The sequence below is a fragment of the Saccopteryx leptura genome, chromosome 1 (genome assembly GCF_036850995.1).
Source record: "Saccopteryx leptura isolate mSacLep1 chromosome 1, mSacLep1_pri_phased_curated, whole genome shotgun sequence".
Lineage (NCBI taxonomy): Eukaryota > Metazoa > Chordata > Mammalia > Chiroptera > Emballonuridae > Saccopteryx > Saccopteryx leptura.
Genome location: NC_089503.1, coordinates 377,150,240 through 377,167,593, shown reverse-complemented (window position 1 = coordinate 377,167,593; position 17,354 = coordinate 377,150,240). Strand labels below are relative to the sequence as shown.

Sequence of the window (17,354 nt, the reverse complement as noted above, 5' to 3'; positions counted from 1 at the left end):
TGATCCCCCATCAGAGCACATAAAAGAATCAACTGATAAGTGCATAAATAAGTGGAACAACAAATCAGTGTTTCTCTCTCTCTCAAAGCAATTAAAAAAGAAAGAGAAAACCTCTGTTGGCATCTCATTGTTCACAAATTCAAATTTACGCCCTCAGCCCTGCTGAGCTGGCCTCACACATTCTTTTACCTCGCATCCTGGTTTCTTGTCACGATGAACGCTTTTATGACTCAGCCCTTACTGATGCGAGTCCATTGATCTGGACTGCTTTATTGCCCTCCTTCCTTTGCCTAAACTCATGTTTATCCTTTAAGAGCCAAATTAAAAGTCTTGTCTTCAGGGATGTCTCCCTTTACCTTAGGCAGAGCTTGTAGCTCAGCCCTCTGGGTTCCAAAATCCTTGTTGCTGTCTCTACTTTTACATTTCCCTTGTACTAATAGCATCTTTTCTTTTCTTTCTCTCTCTCTCTCTCTCTCTCTCTTTTGGTGAGAGGAGGGGTGATAGTGAGGCAGACTCCCGCCTGCACCCCGACTGGGATCCACCCAGCAACCCCATCTACGGCCAATGCTCAAGTACTGAGCTAATTTTAGTGCCTGAGGCTGACACACTAGGACTAACCAAGCTATCCTCAGTGCCCGGGAACCAGTTGAACCACCAACTATGGGAGGGAAAGAGGTAGAGAAGGGGGAGAGGGAAGGGTAGAGAAGCAGATGGTCTCTTCTGTGTGCCCTGGCAGGGAATTGAACCCAGGATGTCCATATGCTGGGCCGACGCTCTATCCACTGAGCAAACGGCCAGGGCCCTAATAGCTGCTTTCATGTCTGTCTCACTGACTAGACTGTGAGCTCTCTGAAGGCAAGGGTCATATCTTTCTCTAGTGCTTAGCATGGTGTTTATTGAATAAATGAAGGAAGAAAAGAAGCACAGCTAGATAGAGCTCCAGATGTCAGTATGGGAAAGAATGCCTCTGATCTTCAGGGTTTTAAACTGGCCTGATCTTTATTTGGCTAGTTAATTCATGATCTAAAAGGTATCACATTAGCCTTTGCATTTCCACTGTTATAATATTTTGTGGAGTGCTTAAATAATTTTTCTATCTTCTACTTTATTTATGTGGGTTGAATTATTAAAGGTGGCTATGTTAGGATCCGGTTGGACTAGCATTGGTTCAGAATGAGCTACTAGTAGAGTTACAACCTCCTGAGTGTGAGAGTGGTGTGTGCATTCAAAGTGCTGCTTTGACTGCTGGAGGCCGGAATCTAGGAAGACTTCTTAGAGTTTGGGTCCAGTTCAGAGTTTAGAAGTGGGAGGAAGGAGACGGTACTTCAGGCAGAAGAGATGGCCACTGCAGAGTGTCGCCAGTGGGACCAGGCAGGACATGGAAGGGGTTAAAGAGAAGCCTGGCGTGTTGCCTTTAGTCAGTGTCCAGTTATGCTCTGGTGCTTGCAGAAGGTTTCCAGGAGCCTCGGCTGCCTCCCACTTCCGACCCAGGTCAGTGGAGGAGAAGTCAGGAGCTGGAGCTTTTAGGAGAAAGTATTGAGCATGAAGTGAGTCACTGGTGTATCCCCAGCCCTCCCTCCTGGCAAACATGCTTCTTATCAAAGGGTGAACAGTCCAGGGGACGCCTCATTGAGGCTTAGCAGCCCAGGGCTTTACTGGCTGGCCCAGCTGTCTCTCAGATGCTTCCTATGTCTGGGGCCTGGGAGCCAGTGGTCCTGATAAAACCGGATGGTTTTTAAACTTTGATTTTTAGTCATACAACCCTCTCTTCTCTTGAAACCTACATGGAGAATGGTTGGGAGGTCCTGGCCGGTTAGCTCAATGGTAGAGCGTCGGCCTGGCATGTGGATGTCCGGAGTTTGATTCCCCGCCAGGGTACACAGGAGAAGCGACCATCTGCTTCTCCACTCTTTTTTCCCTTCTGTCTATCTCTCTCTTCCCCTCTAGCAGCCAAGGCCACAAGCTGAGAATGGCTCCATGGCCTCTGCCTCAGGCGCTAGAATGGCTCTGGTTGCAGGGGGGCAATGGCCCAGATGGGCAGAGCATCGCCCCCTGGTGGGCACGCCAGGTGGGTCCTGGTCGGGTGCATGTGGGAGTCTGTCTCTGCCTCCCCACTTCTTACTTCAGAAAAATACAAAAAGAGAGAGAGAGAGAGCATGGTTGGGAAACCACTGATCTAGTCAAACCCCTTCCTCATTAGTAGAGAAAATGGAGGCCTTGCTTTCCCCTTTCTGGGAGGAATGCCTCTTTTCTCTGGATGTCTCCGTGGTATAAGGTTTGTAGAGGTACAGGGTGTCTGCATCTCACCTGGGAGGTTGGAGAGAGACTTGTTTTTCCTGAGTTTCTTCCTCCTCTGCCACGGAGCCCCTCACCCGAGCATCACTGTTTCTCCCCACCCCTGCCTTTGCTGCTGTCCGCGGCTCTGTTCTGAGGGTCCCCAAGTCAGGACAAGAAGTGCCTCTGGGGAGAGGTCTGGGCTTGGCCCCCAGTCAACCAACCAACCAACCAAACATTCTCTATTAGTTGCTAGTGCTCAGGGGACCCAGAGTGGTACAAATTGGGGTCCAGGCTTTTGAGGGACTTGCTGTCTAGTAGGGGAATGACACTTGAACAGACCAAGTAAGAGGTGTCACTGGAGATGATCAAAGACAAGTAGTGTCAGGAGGTTGGGGACAGGGGCGATACCCAAGGCCTGGGGTCACCTGAGAAGGCTTTTAGGTCACCGCATGCACGCTGACTGGGATCTACCCGGCAACCCCTGTCTGGGGCTGATAGTCTGCTCATTTGGGGCCATGCTTGTAACCAAAAGGGTGGGGCTTAAGCAGGGGCTTGAAAGATGCAATGCCTGTCCCGTAGGATAGCTTGGTTGGTTAGAGTGTCATCTCGACACACAAAGGTTTCAGGTTTGATCCCTGGTCTGGGCACATACGGGAATAGATTGACATTTCTGTCTGTCTGTCTCTCTCTCAAATCAATCAATAATTTTTTTTTAAAAAAAGAAAGATGCCATGCCTTCTTTTGTCCCCGTTTTAAAACAAGGAGGATAGGCCCTGGCGAGGTGGCACAGTGGATAAAGCATGATCCTGCCATGTCAAGGGTGCAGGTTGATTCCCAGTCAGGCTACATATGAGAAGTAACCAATGATTGTACAACTAAATGGAACAACTAAGTAGAATAATGAGTTGATGCTTCTCTCTCTCTCTCTCTCTACCCTCCTCACTTCCTCTCTCTCTCAAATCAATGGAAAAATAAAAACAAGAAAGGTTTTATTGGACTCTAAGGAATACATATTTTTTCTTCTTTTCTAAGCCAGAGGAGGGGAGATAGAGAGACTCCCTCATGCACGCTGACCGGGATCCACCTGGCAACCCCTGTCTGGGGCCAATACTCTGCTCATTTGAAGCCATGCTTGTAACCAAACTATTTTTAGAACCTGAGGTGGAGGATCCATGGAGCCATCTTCAGCACCCAGGGCCAGTGTGCCCAAGCCAACCGAGCCATGGCTGTGGGAGCAGAAGAGGGGGAAAGAGAGAGACCGAGAATGAAGGGGAAGGGGGGAGAAGCAGATGGTCGCTTCTCCTGTGTGTCCTGTGTTCCTGATGGGGAATCCAACCCAGGACATCCACACACCAGACTGACACTCTACTGAGCTAATTGGCCCGGGCCTATAAGGAACATTTGAGGTGTGTTAATTTCAGGGATTTCTAGCCACATTCCTAAAATCCTTGGGATGGGAAATAATAACTAACTCATAAAACTTGTAATGGGATTTAAATGAACAGTGTATGGCACACAGAAGTGTTTTATAAATATGTATACTGTTCATTTAAATCCCATTACAATTCTATGAGGTTGGTCCTTTTTGTTATCCCCCCCACCCTTTTTTTTTTTTTCATTTCCGAAGCTGGAAACAGGGAGGCAGTCAGACAGACTCCCGCATGCACCCGACTGGGATCCACCCGGCATGCCCACCAGGGGGCGATGCTTTGCCCCTCCGGGGCATTGCTCTGTTGCATCCAGAGCCGTTCTAGTGCCTGGGGCAGAGGACACAGAGCCATCCCCAGCGCCTGGGCCAACTTTGCTCCAATGGAGCCTCGCTGCGGGAGCGGAAGAGAGACAGAGAAGAAGGAGAGGGGGAGGGGTGGAGAAGCAAATGGGCGCCTCTCCTGTGTGCCCTGGCCGGAAATCGAACCCGGGACTTCTGCACGCCAGGCCGACGCTCTACCGCTGAGCCAACCGGCCAGGGCCCCGCCCTTTTTTTTTTTACAGAGACAGAGAGTCAGAGAGAGGGATAGATAGGGACAGACAGACAGGAACGCAGAGAGATGAGAAGCATCAATCATCAGTTTTTCGTTGCACCACCTTAGTTGTTCATTGATTGCTTTCTCATATGTGCCTTGACTGTGGGGCTACAGCAGACTGAGTGACCCCTTGCTCGAGCCAGCGACCTTGGGTCCAAGCTGGTGAGCTTTTGCTCAAACCAGTTGAGCCCGCGCTCAAGCTGGCAACCTCGGGGTCTCGAACCTGGGTCCTCCGCATCCCAGTCCAATGCTCTGTCCACTGCTCCACCTCCTGGTCAGGTTTATTATCCCCATTTTAATGATGAGGAAACTGAGACACCAAGAGACTTTGTGACTCTCAGCTAATTAATGGCAGAGTCAGGCGTGAGCCCGCTGTTCACGGCAGGAGAGGTGTGTGATGGCTGCTTTTGCCTCGCTTGCTTGCTTTCCCTCATCTAATTGGTGTTTGGGGCTGTCATTTCAGGTAGGGAGGGCCAGAAAGCCAAAGCTACACTGGACCCAAGGGCTGCTCTGGGCTGGACCCCTGCTCCCCTCCTGTTCTCTGATTCCCAGATAGACCACAAGCTCGACATAATTGTTTCTATAAAAAATTGGGAGCTTACAAAACATAGCATTTCTGTCTTCCTCTCTTCCTCCTATCCCAGAGGATTTCAAATTTTCCCATACTTATTGTATGAAGTGAGAGTTTGTGGGGGGGCTGGAGGGGAGAGGGCTGTATGGCAGGTGTGGGGACAGGAGGACAACTTTCCTGTGGCCTGGGTAGCCTGCTGGATGTGGCTTCACCCTCCGGTCTGCTGCAGTCTCTGGTTGGGGGGAAGGGCTGTCCTGTGGCTCAGCCTCTCTCCTCTCCCAACAGGGGTACCTGGACAGGACCTGTGGGTGCACAGCCCTGCAAATGTCACTGTGTAACGGGCTTCATGGGGCTCTTACACCCGTGTCCGGGAGGAAGTCAAGAGATAGCTTTTAAAAATTAGCTGTATTCATACTCACTATTAAAATTGGAATATGCTAAAACAAAACAAAACCGTATTTACAAAAGACAAAAATGTAGAAAACAATCATATGTCATTCTGCTGCCACAGGGGACGGAGAGAGAGAGTGGACTTGCTCTTATTCTTTTCTTCTGACCTTTTAGCTTCCACGTGTTGGGACGCAGGGGAGCTCATGTATGTAGTTTTGTGTTACCCTTATTTCACGTAGCACAGCAAACAGTTTTCTGTCATTACAAAGTTTTAGGCTTTTTGTTTTATGTTAAATTGTGTGTGTGTGTGTGTGTGTGTGTGTGTGTGTGTGTGTGTGACAGAGACAGAGAGAGGGACAGATAGGGACAGACAGGAAGGGAGAGAGATGAGAAGCATCAAGTCTTTGTTGTGGCACCTTAGTTTTTGGGGGTTTTTTTTTTTTTTTTTTACAGAGACAGAGAGTCAGAGAGAGGGATAGACAGGGACAGACAGACAGGAACAGATAGATGAGAAGCAACAATCATTAGTTTTTCGTTGCGCATTGCAACACCTTACTTGTTCATTGATTGCTTTCTCATATGTGCCTTGACCGCGGGCCTTCAGCAGACTGAGTAACCCCTTGCTCATGCCAGTGACCTTGAGTCCAAGCTGGTGAGCTTTTGCTCAAATCAGATGAGCCCGCGCTCAAGCTGGAGACCTCGGGGTCTCCAACCTAGGTTCTCAGCATCCCAGTCCAACACTCTATCCACTGCGCCACTGCCTGGTCAGGCTTAGTTGTTCTTTGATTGCTTTCTCATATGTGCCTTGACTGGGGGGCTCCAACTGAACCTGCGACCTTGGGCTCAAGCCAGTGATCTTTGGGCTCAAGTCAGAGACCATGGGGTCATGTCTATGATCCCACAGTGACCCCATGCTCAAGCTGGTGAACCCACACTCAAGCGGATGAGCCTGTGTTCAAGCCGGCGACCTTGGGGTTTCGAACCTGGGTCCTCTACATCCTAGTCCGATGCTCCATCCACGGAATCACTGCCTGGTCAGTTTGATAAATATGAACATGGTTCCGAAGTTGGGTAGTGTTCGGTCTGTAACGGAGAGGCGGCCCTGCCCAGGCCCTTTTTTCTGTTGCTCTGTGGAGCACGTGCAACTCCCAGCTCTTCCCGTGGAGTCATTCTGTATCCCAAACAAGAGTCTCTTTCTCTTTTTTTCCTTAAATTTTATTGATTTTAGAGAGAGAGCAAGAGACAGGAACACAGATCTCTTCCTGTATGTGCCCTGACTGGAGATCAAACTAGCAACCTCTGTGCTTCTGGATGACGCTCTAACCAACTGAGCATCCAGCCAAGGCCCAAATGAGATTCTTTTTCTGCTTTTTTTTTTAATTTTTGAAATTTTGATATTATTTATGACTACCGTGGGAAATTAAAGCCTCAATGTCTTATACCTTCACACGGACATTTCCCCTCCTCTCAAAATAGTTATCACCAATTTTGGGAAAATAACTATGAGTAAATATTTTTCACAGTTGAGCTATGTATGATTACATCTAGTACATCATTTTTATAAACATGATTTTAACTCTATAATATCCAATTTATTTATTTATTTGCTGTTATAAATAAGGCTATAAAAAATATTAAAATGTCTTGCTCTGGCCGGATGGCTCGGTTGGTTGGAGCCTTGTTCCGAAGCACAGAGGTTGCCAGTTTGATGCCTGGTGAGGGCACATATAAGAACAGATGTTCCTGTCTCTTGCCTGCTTTCTCTCTTCCTCTCTCTAAGATCAATAAAATAAAATAAACATTTTTACAAAGGTGTAAAAAAGCCAAAGCCTTTTTTTTATATTTAGAATTTTTCTTAAGCTCTATTTCTAGTAAACTTCTGAGATGAAAATAACTTTCTTTTAACTTTTTATTTTTATTTACTGATTTTGAGAGAGAAAAGAAAGAGCGAGAGAAAGAAACATTGATTCGCTGTTCCACCCATTCATGCTATCACTGGTTTGTTCTTGTATATGCCCTGGGGGCAGGGCAGGGATTGAACCCACAACCTTGGCATGTTGGGGTGATGCTCCAGCTGAGCTACCCAGCCAGGGCCTCAACTTTTTCAAGTGAGAGGAGGGGAAGTAGTGAGACAGACTCCCACATGTCCCCCGATGGGTATTCAACTGGCAACTCCCATTTGGGGCCCATGCTTAAATTAACCGGGGTCCTCAGTGTCTAGGGCAGCGCTTTAGCCTGTGGAGCCACTGCCTGCGGGAGGGGAAGAGGGAGAGAAGGGAGAGAGGGAGGGGGAGAAGCAGATGGTTGCTTCTCCTGTGTGCTCTGACTGGGAATCGAACCCAGGATGTCCAGACACTGGACTGACGCTCTATCCTCTGAACCACCTGGCCCACGCCACATTCAGTGGTTGATTCTTTTTTTTTTAACTTTTTAATATTTTTTTGTTTTGTTTTAAATATTTATTTTTTAAAGATTTTATTCATTTTAATTTTTTTAATTTATTTATTTTTTACAGAGACAGAGAGTGAGTCAGAGAGAGGGATAGACAGGGACAGAGAGAGATGAGAAGCATCAATCATTAGTTTTTCATTGTGCGTTGCAACACCTTAGTTCATTGATTGCTTTCTCATATGTGCCTTGACCGCGGGCCTTCAGCAGACCGAGTAACCCCTTGCTGGAGCCAGCGACCTTGGGTTCAAGCCGGTGGGCTTTTCCTCAAACCAGATGAGCCCACACTCAAGTCAGCAACCTCTGGGTCTCGAACCCGGGTGCTCTGCATCCCAGTCCGACGCTCTATCCACTGCGCCACCGCCTGGTCAGGCTATTTATTCATTTTAGAGAGAGGAGACAGAGAGAGAGAGAGAAGGGAGGGAGGAGCAGAAAGCATCAACTCCCATATGTGCCTTGACCAGGGAAGCCTGGGGTTTCGAACCAGCGACCTCAGTGTTCCAGGTCGATGCTTTTACCCACTGCACCACCTCAGGTCAGGCAATTTTTTTTACTTATTTATTTTTTACAGAGACAGAGAGAGTCAGAGAGAGGGACAGACAGACAGGAACGGAGAGATGAGAAGCATCAATCATTAGTTTTTTATTTTTTTTATTTTTATTTTTTATTTATTTATTTTTTTCATTTTACAGAGACAGAGAGTGAGTCAGAGAGAGGGATAGACAGGGACAGACAGACAGGAATGGAGAGAGATGAGAAGCATCAATCATTAGTTTTTCATTGCGCGTGCAACACCTTAGTTGTTCATTGATTGCTCTCTCATATGTGCCTTGACCGCGGGCCTTCAGCAGACCGAGTAATCCCTTGCTGGAGCCAGCGACCTTGGATTCAAGCTGGTGGGCTTTTTGCTCAACCAGATGAGCCCGCACTCAAGCTGGCGACCTCGGGGTCTCAAACCTGGGTCCTCTGCATCCCAGTCCGACGCTCTATCCACTGCGCCACTGCCTGGTCAGGCAATCATTAGTTTTTTGTTGCGTGTTGCAACACGTTAATTGTTCATTGATTGCTTTCTCATACATGCCTTGACCGCGGGCCTTCAGCAGACCGAGTAACCTGTTGCTCGAGCCAGCGACCTTGGGCTCAAGCTGGTGAGCTTTTGCTCAAACCAGATGAGCCCTCACTCAAGCTGGCGAGCTCAGGGTCTTGAACCTGGGTCTTCCACATCACAGTCTGACACTCTATCCACTGCTCCACCGCCCAGTCAGGTTCAGTGGTTGATTCTTGTATGTTCCCTGACTGGGGATTGAACCCACAACCATGACATATCAGGATGATGCTCTAACCCAGGGGTAGTCAACCTTTTTATACCTACCGCCCACTTTTGTATCTCTGTTAGTAGTAAAATTTTCTAACTGCCCACCGGTTCCACAGTAATGGTGATTTATAAAGTAGGAAGTAACTTTACTTTATAAAATTTATAAAGCAGAGTTATAGCAAGTTAAAGCATATAATAATAATTATTTACCAAGTACTTTATGTCGGATTTTTGCTATGTTTGGCAGAATAAATCTTTATAAAACAACTTACTATAGTTAAATCTATCGTTTTATTTATACTTGGGTTGCTCCGCTACCGCCCACCATGAAAGCTGGAACGCTCACTAGTGGGCAGTAGGGACCAGGTTGACTACCACTGGGCTAACCAATTAAGCCACCTAGCCAGGGTTTCTTTTGACTTTTTCTTCTTTATTTTTAATTGAATTTATTGGGGTGACACTGGTTAACATAATTAAACAGATTTTGGGTGCCCAATTTTACAGCACATCTCTGTACACTGTATTGTGTGTCCACCCCCTCCAGTGAAGTCTACATCCATCACCATTTATCACCCCCATACTCTTTCTTTTAACTTTTAATGGATGAATGTCACACATTCACTAAAGTGTTACCATATAGTAATCTTAGGTGTCTGGATTCAATGAATTGTTACATATGTATACCTGTGAACTATCTCCCAGACCCAGTCAAGGTATAAAATGTTTCCATTACTCCAGGCTCCTCAGGCCCTTTCTCAGGCAGTACTCATAGGCAAGGCCTCCATTCCAGCCCCGCCCTGGAAAGGTAGCACTTTTCTGACTTCTGTCAGTATCTGTCCGTCCATTAGTTCAGCCTGTTCATGAACTGGAGTGAGCGTTGTGAAGGTTCTGATGCACCGGCAGTGGGCATCACTTTGGGGATGTGACTTTGTGACCACTCCCTTCCAGGGATGACCCATAGTTATCTCTGACCCTGGCCTAGCGCCTTCAGGTCGGGGACATGAACGGACTGAGGGGTGGCAGGTGGCCTGGGCCTGGGGTGGCAGATGTGGCTTGGGGAGCAGACTTTAACCACTCACTTGTTGGACCAGCCGCAGCCGCAACCACCGCCCCAGCCCCAGCCCCAGTCTCAGCCACCGCCATCCAACAAGCGTCCCAGCAACAGCACGCCGCCCCCCACGCAGCTCAGCAAAATCAAGTACTCAGGAGGCCCCCAGATTGTTAAGAAGGAGCGACGGCAAAGCTCCTCCCGCTTCAACCTCAGCAAGAACCGGGAGCTGCAGAAGCTTCCTGCCCTGAAAGGTACTCGGACAAGGGGGCTGGGCACCAGGCCTCGGGGCACTGGGTGTTGACAGATGGAGGTTTGGGGTGTTTTGGGGGGATGGGAGTCCTAGCAAGTGTGAGAGGAGTTCACCCGGGGCTGAGGGTGCCAGGGAAGCGGGACGGGGTGGGGAAAGCCCTGTGAGACAAGGGGCGTGACAGGGAGGGACCCCGGAGGGAACCTGAGTGTTGGGCCACCTCTAGATTCGCCAACCCAGGAGCGGGAGGAGCTGTTCATCCAGAAGCTACGCCAGTGCTGCGTCCTCTTTGACTTCGTGTCAGACCCACTCAGTGACCTCAAATTCAAGGAGGTGAAGCGGGCAGGGCTCAACGAGATGGTGGAGTACATCACCCACAGCCGCGATGTCGTCACCGAGGCCATTTACCCTGAGGCTGTCACCATGGTGGGCACGGGCAGAGGGGCCGTGGGCACGGTGGGGCCCTGGAGCAGCCCGACAGAGCTCTCACCGGGGCCCTGTCCCTCAGTTTTCAGTGAACCTCTTCCGGACACTGCCACCTTCATCAAATCCCACTGGGGCCGAGTTTGACCCGGAGGAAGATGAACCCACCCTGGAAGCCGCCTGGCCACATCTGCAGGTACCAGGACAAGGGGCAGGTGGCCCTGGCTCCAGAGACTAGGGTACCTCCCAGTCCTGGGGGAATACCCGCTGAGTGGCTGCTCTTTTCCCCCCACAGCTCGTCTATGAGTTTTTCTTACGTTTCCTTGAGTCTCCTGACTTCCAGCCAAACATAGCCAAGAAGTACATTGACCAGAAGTTCGTCCTTGCTGTGAGTCCCTGAGGTTGCTGGCCTTCCCTCCTTCCAGTGCCTGACCTGCAGCCCCACGCCCCTCACGCCAGGCCCAGCGGCTCTGTCCTGCAAATGTGTGGTGTTCCAGCTGTGTTTGTACAGGAGATACGGGAGTTAAACAAACCTACTCTGCCCTTCGCAGCTTCCAGCATAATGGAAGGAACCAGAAAAGCCACAGTGGCCCTTCTCCCCCCTGGGGATATGCAAACATGCATGCTCAGATGTCACCTTGGGTAGAGCAGTTTAATAGATAGAATCACTTTCCAGAGACTTGCCTGCTTGTCCTCCCCAGAACTTCTGGGTTCTCTCAGCCAGGACCCTGTGTCGCCCAGCCCCCTTTCCTCGGCTGCTGCTCACTGGCTGCCTTCCCCCGCCCCTCCCAGCTCCTGGACCTGTTTGACAGCGAGGATCCTCGAGAGCGGGACCTCCTCAAGACCATCCTGCATCGGATCTACGGCAAGTTTCTGGGGCTCCGGGCTTATATCCGCAGGCAGATCAACCACATCTTCTACAGGTGAGGCCAGGAGCAAGCAGTCACCTCTGAGGAGGGGGGAGGAGGGGGGGGAGGGGGGAGGAGGAAGGGGGGGAGGGGGAGGAGGGGGAGGTAGGGGGAGGAGGGGGGAGGTAGGGGGAGGAGGGGGGAGGGAGATGGGAGGCACTCAGAAGGGGCGTCGTTTGTCAAGAGACCCTTTTCGCTCAGGTTCATCTATGAGACGGAGCATCACAATGGGATCGCCGAGCTCCTGGAGATCCTGGGCAGGTGAGAGGTGGGATGGGCACACGTGCCTGAGGAAGGCTGGGAGGCTGACCTGTGGTTGCACAGTGGGTAAGGCAGCCTGGGATGCTGAGGTCGCCAGTTCAAAGCCCCAGGCTCGCCTGGTCAAGGCACATATGAGAAACAACTACAAGTTGATGCTTCTCGCTCCTCCTCTCACCTCTTGCCCCTCTTCTCTCTCTCTCTCTCTCTCTGCTCTTTCTCTAAAATCAGTAAATAAATAAAATCTTGTAAAAAAACAAGTTTGGGAGAGTTGGTGTCCTGAGCTTGGACCGAGCCCATGGGTCCTAACAAACCCCCTTAACCCCTAGCATCATCAACGGCTTTGCCTTGCCCCTCAAGGAAGAGCACAAGATGTTCCTTATCCGCGTCCTGCTTCCCCTTCACAAGGTCAAGTCCTTGAGTGTCTACCACCCTCAGGTAAGCTGCCTGCGTCCTGATGATCCCTAACCCTGGCGGCCGAGGACAGACAGGGAGGGAGGCATTGCAGCTGGGATGGGGCGGCCGAGGGAGCAGGGGGGACAGGCTGGCTGGGCCCCTGCAGCTCACCTGCCCTGCCCCTTGCAGCTGGCGTACTGTGTGGTGCAGTTCCTGGAGAAGGAGAGCAGCCTCACTGAGCCGGTAACCCCCCCCCTCGCCCTCGCACCCCCTGCCTGTGCTGTCAGCGGGTGCTCAGGAGGGAAGTAGCCCAACGGGGGACATGGCCTCCTTGAAGAAAAGCCCATGTACACCTAGTGACAGATCCAAGCCAGAGAAACATGAGCAGTCAGCTGCAGCCACCCAGCTGTGCCCACTGCAAGGGGCTGGGTGGCGGGAAGACTTCCTGGAGAAGCAGGCAGGGACTGAGTGGCCGTTTTATCCCCACATCCTCATCTCAGGTGATTGTGGGACTTCTCAAGTTCTGGCCGAAGACGCACAGCCCCAAGGAGGTGATGTTCCTCAATGAGCTCGAGGAGATTCTGGATGTCATCGAACCTTCAGAGTTCAGCAAAGTGATGGAACCACTCTTCCGCCAGCTTGCCAAGTGTGTCTCCAGCCCCCATTTCCAGGTGAGGTCTGGGCCCAGCCCGTCCCAGCCCCTGCCTCCCAGAAACTGAGGGGTCTTAGGAAAGCAAGCCGGGTCCCCGCTGAGTCCCGCTTGTCCCCACCAGGTGGCAGAGCGTGCTCTCTATTACTGGAACAATGAGTACATCATGAGCCTGATCAGTGACAATGCTGCCCGCGTCCTCCCCATCATGTTCCCCGCACTCTACAGAAACTCCAAGAGCCACTGGAACAAGTAGGGGCTTCAGTGGGGCTTGGGTTTGGGGGGCTGTGAGTGTGCGGAAGACCTAAAGAGCCAGGGGGCTCATCTGGCCACGCCAAGTGGGGCAGTGCCGACCTATGTTGATAGGACTTTGAAGGACTTGAGGGGAGAAAAGGTACTTATGTGAGAGATCTCTGTGATACCAAACAACAGAGCAGTGGCCTGTCTTACACCTCTTGCGGTCAGATATTCTATGGCTGTGTGGAGTTAATTCCATGCTGGGAGAAGCTGATGTCATCTTAGTATATCGTTGAATCTCAGTGCTGTAAAGTCTTTCCTGCTGAAAACAGGCACAGCGTGGTGCAGACGCATCTCCTGGGAGGCCGTATGTGTGTGCGAGAGCCTAGGAAGTAGTGGGAAGTCGATAGGTCTTGGAGCAAGGGGGGAGGGGAAGGATGGACAGGCAGACCAATATTTGTAAAGAGCCTCATATGCCAATCTCAGGTCATGTGATTTGACCGGAGAAATGCGCTTACACTGTATAGGGGTTTGTGAAATGGGAGTAGTCAATGAGAAAGTTCTTAGCAGAGATGCCTTCTGTGAGAGCAGATTGGGGGTGGGCACAAAGGGCAGGCTCTGGCCGTGTCCACATCTTTCTTCCGGTGGCAGGACAATCCATGGACTGATCTACAATGCCCTGAAGCTGTTTATGGAGATGAATCAGAAGCTATTTGATGACTGCACACAGCAGTACAAGGCCGAGAAGCAGAAGTGAGTGTCTCTCTCCGTGGGGGGCTTTGCTCTTCTACCACCAGCCCCCTTTGCTTTGCTTTCCAACTCAACCCATCCTGTCTCTGCGCCCTCAGGGGCCGGTTCCGAATGAAGGAAAGAGAAGAGATGTGGCAAAAGATCGAGGAGCTGGCCCGACTTAATCCCCAGGTGAGGTTTGTCGGCCACCGCCCTGAATTTAGGGGCCCAGCTCAGGCCAGGGAAGGGTTTGTTTGGGGAGGGGGAGGCAAACAGGCTCCCATACTTATGAAGTGGCTCTCCCCACTTGTCCACGCCTCCTTTCCTTCCCAGTATCCCATGTTCCGAGCTCCACCGCCCCTGCCTCCTGTGTACTCGATGGAGACAGAGACCCCCACAGCAGAGGACATCCAGCTTCTGAAGAGGACCGTGGAGACAGAGGCCGTGCAGGTGGCAGGGCACAGAGGGAAGGGGGAGGAGACAGAGCAGAGCCCAGGATCGAGGGGAGGAAACAGATATACTGGGAATCGGTCGTCATTCCTCGCCTTCTCCGTATCCACACACAGATGCTAAAGGACATCAAGAAGGAGAAAGTGCTGCTTCGGAGGAAGTCAGAGCTGCCCCAGGACGTGTACACCATTAAGGCACTAGAGGCTCACAAGCGGGCAGAAGAGTTTTTAACTGCCAGCCAGGAGGCTCTTTGACGCCCTCCCCTTCCCTCCATAGGGCCACAGCCCACTCAGCCCTGGGTCGCTGCCCTAGCCCTGCACCCTCTGCTCCCCACTGGCTGACTTGGGGCAAGGCAGTGCCTCTCTAGCTACTCTAGGGAGGGTGATGGAGCACTTGAAGCAGGGACAGCCAGAGTGGTTCCTCTTCTCCCCAAAATGTGTCGGTGCCTCTTGTGGCTAGTACAGACAGGCTGAGCCCTGGGGTGCTCAGTGCTCAGACAGCTGGGGATGCCTGTCCCCCTCCTCTCCCGATCCCACAGCTACCTGAGGCTGCTCTGAGAAACACACAGGAACACACATGCTCCTCTCCTCTCCCCTCCATCCTCATCTGAACTCCAGGGTTGAACTCCAGGGGTCTCTTCTTCCCTCCGCCCCCTACAGAGGCACACAGGGAGCAGCAGGAGATTGCTCTCACCAAAGTTATCTCAAGTCCCATTGGCCCCGGAAGTCGGTAGCTGGCGGGTGCCAACCCCCAACAGCACAGAGCGGCCCCCAGCCCCAGCAGCGAGCAGGCTGAGGGGGCTGTACTATTTCCTCTTACACCCTGCCTGACCAAGACCATGAGGGAGGTCAAAGAGAACTGCAGAGGCTGTGGGCAATGTGATGAAAAAGGGCCCAGATGGATCAGGAAAAGGGGATGAACAAACACCCTGCCTTGTGCTCCGTAGGTGAGCAGCAGCCCTGGGATCACAGACAAGGAAGGGACCACCTGGGGCTGACTGCTTTCCCTGCTGCTGGTTCCCAAAGCTAGGAGGAAGGAAGCAGGGAGCAGTGCCCTAAGCATGGCTCCCCAACACCTATTTATTTCCTCATTTGTGCTAATGCTGGGCAGGCTCGCCCTTGTCCTTTCAATGGAGGGACAAGGGGCTCATGAGAGCCAGACCCAGGTTCCAGGGGCACAGGCAGTGCAGCTTTTGGCTGTGTACATAGGGTGCTTTATTCTCCTGAGTGGTACATGCTGCGGTGGGTTGGGCTTGGGCTGATGTCCCCGTATGTACAGAACTGAATAAAGTGGGTCTCTGAGAAGTCTGATTTGCCTTGATGTGGAAAGGAAGATGGGGAGGATGGAGAAGAGCATTACAACCAGGGTTGTGTTCAGTCCTGTGCTGGTTCCAGTCTGGAATGCAGGGAGATAGGCAGCTCTCCAGGTGGTCACTTCCAAGCAGGGGATGCCTGCCGGGATTGGAGAGCCTTCTGTACCACATCTTCCCACTGGGCATCTGATATCTCCCGAGCCCAGGCAGGAACCCCTGGTGCGGGCAGACTTACTCCAGCCATCGTCCTTTTCACCAGCTCTACGTGTTCTGAAATCATAGGCAGAGGCCAGTTATGGGATAGACACAATGTAACCAGCTCCCCCTTCCCATTCCTTGAATTAACTCAGAGCCCCATGGTTAGGCAAGTCACCAAATCCATCTGTTATTTCTAGGCAAGCCTGCCCATTCCCCAAGTCTAGCAGAATGGCATTTCAACTGGATTTTTAGGTCTGCATAATCTTAGATTATAAACTGTCATTTTAGGAACAGGGTATTGCTCTGTGACTTCTCTGTATGGGCTCTGGCCAATCCTTTTCCTCCATAATTATCCCAGAATGAAAAAATGATCTCTTTTACCTGGGTCCATGGGAATAGAGCTGTGGTTGCTCAATGCTGTAGCTCCCTCCTCATCTTCATCCTCACTCTCTAATGGTGGGTCTGGCAAATGAAGCCCCAGGGCCTGAAGAGCCAGAGAGAAGAGAGTTCAGGGCCAGCCTTAAAGGATCCCAGCTTCACCTGTTCAGGAAAAATGCTTCTCCACCATACCTGGATCCGATCCTGGATATCGGCAACTACATCTTCTCCGTCCCCCACTGGTGCCAGCTCCACTTCCTCTACTTCGGGATCTTGATTCAGGGGCTGGTAAGAGTAGCCAGCTGGGCCTGCCCCGGTTTCCTCCTGCTCTTCCTCAGGCTCCTCACTGCTCCAATCCCCAGTGCCTTCTGCCGGGCCCTGGTGCGGCCCTAGTTCCTCAGTCTGATTGGGGAAGATACGCTCGGGGCCCATAGTGTCTCCCCCAAGAACTACTGCTGCCATCCGGGCAGGGGCTGCAAGAACAGGGAGGAAGGATAGGAATCTGATGAAAGTAGGTCTACATTCAGCCTCCCAGCCAGATCTTTACGGTCTCCTGTGTCCACAAAACACTTAAACGCCCCGTACCTTCCTGCACCCTAAGCCATCCAGCATCTCCTGGGCCCTCCTCCTTTAACGTCGCCTCTTGGCTCTTACCTCGAACCGAGGCCTACCCGCCTCGCTAGGCCATTTCTTAAATAACAGCCCAACCGGAGGCCAAGCCATCTCTCAAAACAAACCCCTTCCAGGACCCCGCCTTCTCGTCCCCACTCCTGACGTTGGAACTCCGGGTCGCCTTAAGCTCCCCAGGCAGGGCGTACCCGTTCTCTCCTCCCCTCTTCCTGGGTTCCCCCTCTGCACCACCTGACAGATGCCCTACAGGCCCCAGGGGCTCCCCTCAGATGGTCCCGGCTGCGGCGTCCCCCACCCGCCTCCACCGATTGTCAGCGCCGGTGCCTCCTCGCGCCTCACCCGCTCAGAGCCCGCGGCCAAACCCGCACCCTCACTTCCGGCGGGGCGGGACGTGCCGGGTACCTAGCCCTCCAGCCCCGCCCCGCGCTCATGATTGACGCGAGCGAAGACAACATCTCCGCCC

General features: G+C 51.7%; 2 protein-coding genes across 6 annotated transcripts in view; one reads left to right on the top strand and one right to left on the bottom strand.

Annotated features, from left to right (window-relative positions):
• Positions 1–15,677, top strand: part of PPP2R5D (protein phosphatase 2 regulatory subunit B'delta) — a 26,984-nt gene extending 11,307 nt beyond the window's left edge. The window contains exons 3-16 of the mRNA XM_066359395.1: positions 10,117–10,327; positions 10,550–10,749; positions 10,832–10,942; positions 11,042–11,134; positions 11,539–11,669; positions 11,856–11,915; positions 12,242–12,350; positions 12,498–12,551; positions 12,809–12,979; positions 13,082–13,209; positions 13,846–13,947; positions 14,043–14,115; positions 14,257–14,373; positions 14,490–15,677. Of these exons, the coding sequence (XP_066215492.1) occupies positions 10,117–10,327; positions 10,550–10,749; positions 10,832–10,942; positions 11,042–11,134; positions 11,539–11,669; positions 11,856–11,915; positions 12,242–12,350; positions 12,498–12,551; positions 12,809–12,979; positions 13,082–13,209; positions 13,846–13,947; positions 14,043–14,115; positions 14,257–14,373; positions 14,490–14,627 (1,698 nt within the window). The 3' untranslated portion in view covers positions 14,628–15,677. The remainder of the gene's footprint in view (positions 1–10,116; positions 10,328–10,549; positions 10,750–10,831; positions 10,943–11,041; positions 11,135–11,538; positions 11,670–11,855; positions 11,916–12,241; positions 12,351–12,497; positions 12,552–12,808; positions 12,980–13,081; positions 13,210–13,845; positions 13,948–14,042; positions 14,116–14,256; positions 14,374–14,489) is intronic.
• MEA1 (male-enhanced antigen 1) lies at positions 15,571–17,354 on the bottom strand. Of its 5 annotated transcripts, XM_066359404.1 has the most exons (5): positions 17,231–17,354; positions 16,454–16,734; positions 16,265–16,367; positions 15,921–15,955; positions 15,571–15,824 (listed from the first exon to the last, which is right to left on the bottom strand). In XM_066359404.1, exons 2-5 carry the CDS (start codon positions 16,721–16,723, stop codon positions 15,804–15,806), a joined length of 429 nt encoding a protein of 142 aa, XP_066215501.1. In that variant the 5' UTR covers positions 16,724–16,734; positions 17,231–17,354; the 3' UTR covers positions 15,571–15,803. The 5 variants fall into 5 exon arrangements, with proteins under 5 accessions (XP_066215501.1, XP_066215497.1, XP_066215500.1 ...); XM_066359400.1 differs by having other exon boundaries at positions 15,571–15,955; positions 17,231–17,350; XM_066359403.1 differs by lacking the exon at positions 17,231–17,354 and adding an exon at positions 17,187–17,210 and having other exon boundaries at positions 15,571–15,955.

Excerpts from the sequence above, each read along its gene's own strand:
- MEA1 (XM_066359400.1), bottom strand. The coding sequence starts at position 16,723 with ATGGCAGCAGTAGTTCTTGGGGGAGACACTATGGGCCCCGAGCGTATC. Across the intron at positions 16,368-16,453 it reads ATATCCAGGATCGGATCCAG|GCCCTGGGGCTTCATTTGCC; the intron begins GTATGGTGGAGA and ends CTGGCTCTTCAG. Across the intron at positions 15,956-16,264 it reads CTCTATTCCCATGGACCCAG|AACACGTAGAGCTGGTGAAA; the intron begins GTAAAAGAGATC and ends CTATGATTTCAG.